This window comes from Urocitellus parryii, chromosome 3 (assembly GCF_045843805.1).
Source record: "Urocitellus parryii isolate mUroPar1 chromosome 3, mUroPar1.hap1, whole genome shotgun sequence".
Lineage (NCBI taxonomy): Eukaryota > Metazoa > Chordata > Mammalia > Rodentia > Sciuridae > Urocitellus > Urocitellus parryii.
In genome coordinates this window covers 143,807,858-143,816,865 of record NC_135533.1, presented here as the reverse complement: position 1 = coordinate 143,816,865, position 9,008 = coordinate 143,807,858, and the positions used below count along the sequence as shown (strand labels likewise).

Below are 9,008 nucleotides of genomic sequence, written 5' to 3'. Positions count from 1 at the left end.
TACCACTGAGCCACAACTCCAGCCCTTAAAAAAAAAAAAAAAAGTCTGGGGATGTGGCTCAGTGGCTAAGCGCCCCTGGATTCAATCCTCAGTACCAAAAAAAAAAAAAAAAAAGGTGTGGGGAGGAGGTGGCTGGGGAGGCAGCTCATGTGGACAACATGAACAGAAAAAGCATTCTGATTGGCTGCACAATGTGGCACCAGAAAGCATTGAACCTATACAAAGGCTTCAGCCAGAGATCCCTGAGACAAGTGACACCATCACTTAACTGCAAATAAGGGACGGTTCCAGAGACTGCAGACGGCTAAGGCATCCCTGGGTTCAATCCTCAGTACCACAAAACAATAAAAAAATAGAGGAAAAGGGGAAAAGATGGGAAGCCCCAAGTGGAGGGACCACCAGACCAAGAACCCAGGAATGAGAGCGGCTTTTTCATGTTCATAGCCATCAGAACCAGGGAACTGATGATGGGCGTTAGGGGGCTCTCGTGTGTGGGGTGAATCCACGAGAGGAAAGAAGGAACTTTTAAAGTATAATGTGTGTTATAGAGAAGTCCCTTCCTGTAATCCCAGCTACTCAAGGAGGCTGACGGACAGAGGACTGCAACTTTAAGACCAACCTCAGCAACTTGGTGATACCCTATGTCAAAAACTAAAAGGGCACGGTGGCACACACCTGAAATCCCTGCAGTTTGGGAAGCTGAGACAAGAGGATCATAAGTTCAAAGCCAATCTCGACAACAGTGGGGCACTAAGCAACTCAGTGAGACCCTGTCTCTAAATAAAACACAAATAGGACTGAGGGTATGGCTCAGTGTTAGGTACCTGCTCAGTATGTATGAGGCCCTAGGTTCAATCCCCAATGCCACCCCCACCCACCCCCCAAAAAATCACCTTTACAGTCAATTCAGTGAGGCGTGTCAAGGGCTGGGGTTGTTGAGAAGGACCTTCTCAACGACCCTTGTGAAGGAAAGGGTCTAGTATAATAGAGATAAATATTAAGTTGAAAATTAGACACAGAGGCATATTTAGCCTCCTCAGAAAAGCCCAGTTAGTATTACTGTCAGAGGGAAAGAGGACCAGCAGCTGCACTGTAAAGTCCAGCCCCGAGCAGCCAGCACGTGCAAGGGAGTTTAACGGGAACACAAATTATGAGAGGTGGAGACAAATGGGGGTCAGGTGAGAGGATGCTTATAGGTCACCCGTAGGATCTGGACTCCATCCTCAGAGCACCTGCAGATTGCCAAGGGTTTTCGGTAGACAGAGGCCGATGGACTTGGCACCCATCTAAGGACAGATTCAGGCCGCGTGCTGCTGGTCCATACTGGAGACACACCAACTCTGCTGGATTCCTGTGAGCATGTTTTATTCAGGGCTCCAAGTGGTGGCTGTGGTGTTACACATTACGTTCTGCCATGAGGTCAGAATGAGCCGTCCCAAGGTCCCCTAGAAAGGCTGGGCTCTGGCAGGGCTGATAAGGGCACCCTGTAATAGACGCCCGTCTTTATTAAACCCTCGTGATCACACTGTGTAAACACGTACCAGAAACAGCCCTGTGGAAATGGGGGACAAGCCTTTTCAACTCTGTCCCTCTGGCAGGCAGGTACAGTTCGCCACTTACACACATTAATTCCATCCATCATTCCTTCGTCTCAACAAAGGATTGTTCTGTTATTCAACAACCCTGTGAGGGGAGGGGAGGCCGACTGAGGACTGGAGGTCGCTCGCACTGTAGATCACCAGCACCTGTAGAGGCCATTCTGGAGCAAGGAGACCCTCTCTGTGGCCCACAGACTAAATCCCGAGAGCTACTGGCACTCAGGGCCCCGCAGAGGCTGTCTCTTGACATCCCCCATTTAGAAAACGCATGCCCAGTAAGGCAAAATACCTGGAGGTCTGGATCATCCCATGCTTTTATTTTTATTCAACAATAAGCGAACAGCAGAATTAACACAACATTAAGCAACTCCAGATCGCTCTTAACCAGCGACATGTGATCGGCTCAGATTTCAGGACCCCCAACAGCTGGGGCCCAGCACTGCCACCCTTCTAGAGGGCTAGGCCTCGGTGGCAGCAGCAAGCCACCCTCCCCCTCTTGCTTTATCCAGCTTTGTTCTTTGAAGGAGCTGGAGCAGGGTGCTCACACCTCCTGCGGTACCTGAGTCCGTGCTGGGGTGCAGCTGACACATCTCAGGGGTGTCATCGTTCACAATCTGGACTCAGAATCACAAAGGTAAAGGCAGCAAATCATCTGCTTTTTTAAACTTTCCTTAAAGATTAACTGACACTTGGTTCCTATAGTATTTTTACCTGGGTTGCTATTCTTTGACTAACAATGCATTGACCCCCTCGAAGTACCAAAATATCCCCCAACAAGAAGTTCAAATTAGATCAAAGCATAAACTGGGATGTGACTATCTAAAATCATAAAGAACAGGCAACAGAAGTCTCCCTGACCACCTAAAGCACAGCCCTGCCCTGTGCCCAGGGAGTGGGAGGAGCCCTCCATGTGTCACTTCACTAGAGAACACTACCCAGGCCAGGGCCACTGCCTCACGGAGCTTCCCCTACTTCCCAGACAGCTGCTCGTACAGTTTGGGCACATAGTCGTCCCACTCAGCCTGGTAGCACGTGCCGGCCACAGGGGACCCCAGTTTGTACTTCTTGCGGAAGGCCGACACCTTGAACTTGCCACGGTTGTCTCCAGAGCGATTGCTGAGAATGGGCTCGTCACACTTCAGCGGCTTGTCCTGCTCGTACACCAGCCAGACATAGCGGTGGAGGCCTGGAGGGAGAGGCAGAGGGAAGGTGGACACCTGGGGTGGACCTCACCCATCTCCACACGACATTTCAACTCAGAGGGACCGCGCCACCCTATTCACCAGGACACTGAGCCCAGAGAGGCAGGACGGGTCAAGCCCCTCACCCAGGGAACAAACCCTTCATTCGAGTCACTGGGGACCTGCAGGCTCCAGCCTTGGCCCATCCCTTGAGCCTCACCTCCAACCCCTCTGCTGCTCAATCCAGCCCACGCCACACTTTGGCCACCTCAAGTCCCTCCCAACACCCCATCAGGACGCCCATCCTTCTTCCACCACAGTAATATTGGAACCTAAAATCTAAGTAAAACACTAACTTTGTAACCTAATCTCCTTGTTAGAAATAATAGCTCTATTAAGCGGTGGTATTCGTTCTGTTGCTTCTCATCTCCCTGAATTACCCTAAAATGCCCGGCACATAGAAATGCTAAAAAGAGGAAAAAAGAGAGAAATAGATGAAGGAAACAGCCAGTCAGGGGCTGGGGCCGCCACACCACACTCAGGCCTCCAAGGTACCAGAGAACATTATGGTCTACCTCCAGATTTATCTATTGGAAGATGAGAGATCTGCTTTGAAATGACCCAAATCCACTTTTACCAACTAAACAGCAAAAAATGTTTTAGAATTAGCAAGCCAGGTGTGGCGGCACACACCTGAAATCCCTGCTACGTATGAGGCACAGGCAGAAGGAGATTGAAAGTTGAAGGGCGGCCTTGGCAACTTAGCAAGATTCTGTATCAAAATAAAAATTAAAAAGGCTGGGAATGTAATCCAGCGGTACAGACCCCAAGGTTCAATTCCCATTTTGAAGGAGGGGAAGCACCTTATTAACTGCAAATTAAGTAACTCCACTTAAGTACTAGACAGAAATGAGTACCATAAACTTGTTAAAAAGTTATTTAACAGGGTTGTGGCTCAGTAGTAGAGCGCTTGCCTAGCATGCATGAGGCACTGGGTTCAATCCCCAGCACCACATAAAAATAAAAACAAATAAAATAAAGGTATTGTGTCCATCTACAACTAAAAAAAAAAATTATTTTTAAAAGTTATTTAAGTATCTACACATCTATGTACCATTCACAACAGCTGAGAGCTGGAAGCAATCCAAATTTTTAGCGATGGGAGAAATGGATAAACAGAATGTACTATATCCATACAGTGAAATATTATTCAGCAATAAAATGAAGATTTTGATGCATTACAACATGGATGAACTCTGAAGAGATCATGCTAAGTGAAATAAGCCAGTCATAAAAAAAGAAATAATATATGATTCCACATGAGGTATCTAAAGAATCAAAAGCATGCACAGAAAGTGGAATAGTGGCTCCCAGGGACAGCGGGAGAGGGAACTGCGGAGCTCTCGCTCAGTGGGCGGAGTTTCCTTTCCATTTGGGGAGATGGAAATTTCCAGGTAGGTTTCCCAACAGTGTGAACAGTTAGCACTACTGAAGTATCCAAGTAGTAAGTTTTATGTTGTTTTTAATATAGTTTAAAACATAAAACATTTAAAAAGCAAGTTACAAAAAATCATGGTCAATATGGAGACCGGCTCAACATCAGCCACCAGATCAGGGACCAGGACAACGCAAATGCTACCGCTTCACACATACCAACCACAGCACCTAATCTCAGTATGGGGCTAGGGGTTAGAATGTAAAACTGTCAGTTGTTCTGGAGAACTCTGGGGCAGCTCCAAGAGGAACTGTCCACATGAATGTATAGAGCCACTTATTCATAAAATCCAAATGCTGGAGAAACCTGAATGCCCAGCAGGAGAACGGCTCCACAACCGTGCCGACTTGGAACTGGGAGATGCTACTTAGAAACCAAATGGAATGAACTACTCATACAAGCAACAGCCTGGAAGAACCTCAGACCTGATCTTGAATGAAAGAGACCAGTCACCAATAAATGCACCCTGAGACTCCATCTGTATGAGGTAGCAAGATACTCTGTGGAGAAAGGGGTCAGAAAACTGGTTGGCTCTCAGGGAATGTAAGTAAAAGAGGAACCTTCTAGGGTGATGGAAATGACCTATATCTTTTTGAAGTGTTTCTATGTGTATGCATCAGTCAAATCTGCTGCCTGAAAACTTACAATCTATGTGTTTATTATATGGTAGTTAAAACCTACTCAAAGAATCTGAAAAGAGAGTGACTGAGGCCTTTTTTTTTTTTTTTAATGAGAACACAGCTCCTGCTCAAGAGAATTGCTTTATTCTCATGTGTATTCTGCCCGTAATTAAATTGGCTAATTTAACAACTGCCCTAGAGAACTTAATAGAGCTCTAGGAAATCTGTCCCTTTACCCTCCCTATTAGGAATGCATAAGGGGGTTAAAGCCGTCTGGAAGCTTTTAGGTCTAAAAGTAAAACATGAGCCCATGACCTGCAGTCCTCACTCACCAGGTACTTCCTTATAACACTCTGTACTAACTCAAAGCAGAACAATGTGTGCAAAAGCTGGTATTCTGCCATGCTTCACCCACCACTATGTCCCCTTCCCAGCAAATGGGGACATCTTGTAATGAACAACAGGGAACAGCAACCTCCTGTGGCTTACGGAGCTCTTATCTAGCTGGAGAGCTGCGATGCAGGAGTCTCTCACCACACATGCTTACACACAGAACAGGACACTGCACAATGCATGCGCAGACCTCCAGTATAGTTCTGTTGCAGTCTTCTACATCTTTCCAAGATACCAAACCAGATTTTTGGAAGGACCTCCAGTGATAAATACGGCAATTTTTTCTAATTAATTTGAAAACTATGATCACTTGAGACTTTTTACAGGAATTAGAAATTGAAACATCACACGGGAAAAACTGCACACAGAAAAGACATGGTTTATCTGTGTTCAACCCACGTGGAACCACCCAAAAAGTATCTAAAACATCACTCCCTTATCCCTGGCTTCCCTGCTTATTAAAGGCCCAGAGCCCAAGAAGCAGACCTCTACAATGAGAATCCATCTGACCAGAACCCAAAGTCCTAGCCCCCCACTCCTGCAGGTCTGAGCGAGCTCTAGAAGGCAGAGAAGCAAGCAGCCTTCTGTTTCCAGTAGGGTAAGGGATCTTGTAAATAAAAACAGTACAGCCTGAAAAAACAGACTCAAATGGCAGCACTTTGGGCCAACCCTGCTGTGTACCTAGCCTCCCTTTTTGCCTCCCCAAAAGCAGCCTTTACTGACCTGTGCCACTGGGAGGCCCGGAGCCCACATAATCAGAGAGGACAGTACCACTGCTGATGTCGTTGCCCTTCATGTTGACCACCAGAAAATGGTGCCATTCCCTGTGCGGAAGAACACGTCAAGACCGTCAGCACCACAGGGGTTAGCAGTCACTGCACACTAGCAGCTGAACATCTAGCACATACTGAATGCCAGGAGACAGAAATGAACACTGCAGGCCCCGCCAGTGCAAAGCTTGTTCTAGATCTGCAGAGAAAGGACCCAGTCCCTTCTCTGCCCTGAGATTCTCTAGGGCAGGGATCAAAAAGCTTTTTCTGTAAAAGACTAGAGAGTCAATGCTTGCAGCTTTGCAGGCCATACTTCTGTGTAGCAACAACTCAACACTGCCACTATGGATGGAAATTAGCCACAGAGGACAGATATATAAGGTATCATGGCTGTGTTCCAGTAAAAACTCTTATTTATGGACATTGACCTTTGCATTTCATATAATTTTATATCTTACAAGGTATTATCATTCATTTTTTCTTATCCATCTAAAAATGTAAAAGCCATTCTTAATTCATGGTGTCATACAAAAACAGGCCACAGGTAGGTGGATTTTGCTATTGGTTTTAATTTACAGACTGGAGAGCAAAGGGGCAGGAAATGCACACTCTAAACAAGGCACTAACATCCCACACTAGGTCTACTTCTTCACATTCCACAAGAGACTTATACCAGGTAGGTCAGGTCTCCACCCTCCCCACTCTTTCCCCAACCTGCCTGTATTTAGGAGACTGCCTGCTGGGAGCATCCGGGTCTGTCAGGACCAAGGTGTAGAGTTTATCTGGATCAAGACCATCCCATGTAATGCTGGTGGGTCTGTTCTTAACCTGTACGGAGGAATAGTTTGGAGTTCAAAAGTCAGAAAAACTGAAGAGGGGCTGGGGATGTGGCTCAAGCGGTAGCGCGCTCGCCTGGCATGCGTGTGGCCCGGGTTCGATCCTCAGCACCACATACAAACAAAGATGTTGTGTCCGCGGAAAACTAAAAAATAAATAAATAAATAAATAAATAAATAAATAAATAAATAAATAAAAAGAAAAACTGAAGAAAACAACAACTCACTTTCTTTGACCTCAGGCTCCTCAAAGGTAAAACCAAAGTAGGAGTCAGAAGCAAAAATGTTTACATTATAATTTTATTTTCAACACCCCATGGAGCTAGTATATCCTAAGTGGTGGGGTCTGGATTAAACAGGACACTGGCTACTTCTCATAACTAAAACTTTACACTGTCTGGAATGACAGTGTCTCTGGATTGATGACCAGGCAGTCACTGGAGCCTGCCAAAGTGAAGTTGGCATCAACTCAACATTTAAAAGCGCAGAGAAATGTGGCTGAGAGGTGGACAGGAAGTCTGGGAGGGGAGGCTGGCACCGCTGCCTAGCTGCGCGGTTTCTGTGATTATCCAAAACAGTGAATGGTCTGGGCAACTTATTCGAATCTTGCCAGAGACTTAATGACCAGCAACGAGCAATGGTGTCGAGAATACCAGTTTCTCCACTTTGTGCAGCAGCCTTAGTCCTGGAGTCAAGAGTCCAAAAGCAAAACCGCAATACGAGGCGGTGGCTCTCAAGCCTCCGGGCTGCAGAGTGCACCCCCTCGGGGAAAATGCACGCTCTAGAACGCTAAAACAAAGGAGAAACCGCCGGGCGGCACTCGTCACCGGTTACATAATGCGTCACAAAACTCCAGGGTGCGGCGTCGGCTCGGCTCTCCAAACTGCGGCCTTAAGCACGGAGACTCGGTGGAGGCTCTGGGGGCGTCCAGGCGGTCAGGGCCCACCCCGTCCTGACTGCGACCCCCGTCCCCGACCCTGCCCGAGGAAGGCATTGCTTGTCTTAGGCCCCTCCTGGGCCTCGATGTCCCGGGAATCGAGCTGGATTTCTCCAGGGGTCGATCTCCACCCACCCCAGGCCGGGTCCTCGGGGTGGCCCCCAGGACTGTGGCATGGGCACAGCGACCCCGATCCCGGGGACGCTGCGCACGCAGGCTGGAGCGGCCTCCGCGCCCCCGTATCACCGGCTCCCACCCGATCCCGGCACAGGCCCCGGCCGCGCACGCCCACCGCCCTGAGGCACCTGGGTTGGCGTCAGCACTTTGCCCAGCTCGTCCACCTCCACCCCGGCGTAGACAACCCGCAGTGGGTGCTGGGGCTGCTCCTCCACCTCCTGCAGGCTCAGTGGCCCGTTCCACTTGCTGAGGTCCGCCGGCATGGCGAGGAAGGGCAGGCGGTTCGGCCGGGAGGGCGGCGGGAGGCCACGGACGGACACTAGGCGCCGAGTCCGAGCTAACTGGACGGAGGCGGCGGCGTGGGCCCAACGACCACGGGAACGCACGCACGCGGGTGCAGCCCCGCCCCGCCCCGCCCCTCCAATCAACAGTGAGGTCCCGTCCACTCTGCCCTCTGATTGGTCGAACCCTGAAGCGCGGGGCAACTCACGCTCCCGGGTCAAAGCAACCTGCTACCAGCAGCAGCCGGGTTTTGCAGTACTGTAGCTAGGTCTGAAAGGCCTTTGTTTCCGAAAATGCACATGAGCTCGTCTGAGTTTTTATTTTTTTTTAATTTTTTCTTTTTTTTTTTTTTTTTTTTTTAAGAGAGAGTGAGAGAGAGAGGGGGACAGAGAGATAGAGAGAGAGAATTTTTTAAATATTTATTTATTTTTTCTTAGTTCTCGGCGGACACAACATCTTTGTTGGTATGTGGTGCTGAGGATAGAACCCGGGCCGCACGCATGCCAGGCGAGCGCGCTACCACTTGAGCCACATCCCCAGCCCTGAGTTTTTATTTTTGTTTTAATTTTTTTGCACAAATATTTGCCCCACATCCTCAATTCAGAAATAGTACGGCCTTGCTTTTCTCTTGCACTTCTTAAAACGAGCCAGAATATTTCACTAATGGGTGCTCTCCCCTGGTGGTAATTGCCTAGTGAGAAGTCCTGAGTAAACATTTG

At 48.3% G+C, this 9,008-nt stretch overlaps 1 protein-coding gene across 1 annotated transcript; it reads right to left on the bottom strand.

The window, feature by feature from the left end:
- Positions 1 to 1,894: 1,894 nt before the first annotated feature.
- Positions 1,895 to 8,392, bottom strand: Pebp1 (phosphatidylethanolamine binding protein 1). The gene is made up of 4 exons (XM_026403392.2): positions 8,136 to 8,392; positions 6,776 to 6,885; positions 6,011 to 6,111; positions 1,895 to 2,784 (listed from the first exon to the last, which is right to left on the bottom strand). Exons 1-4 carry the CDS (start codon positions 8,268 to 8,270, stop codon positions 2,567 to 2,569), a joined length of 564 nt encoding a protein of 187 aa, XP_026259177.1. The 5' UTR covers positions 8,271 to 8,392; the 3' UTR covers positions 1,895 to 2,566.
- Positions 8,393 to 9,008: the final 616 nt, after the last annotated feature.

Excerpts from the sequence above, each read along its gene's own strand:
- Pebp1 (XM_026403392.2), bottom strand. The coding sequence starts at position 8,270 with ATGCCGGCGGACCTCAGCAAGTGGAACGGGCCACTGAGCCTGCAGGAG. Across the intron at positions 6,112-6,775 it reads AGGCAGTCTCCTAAATACAG|GGAATGGCACCATTTTCTGG; the intron begins GCAGGTTGGGGA and ends TCTTCCGCACAG. Across the intron at positions 2,785-6,010 it reads CGGGCCTCCCAGTGGCACAG|GCCTCCACCGCTATGTCTGG; the intron begins GTCAGTAAAGGC and ends CTCTCCCTCCAG.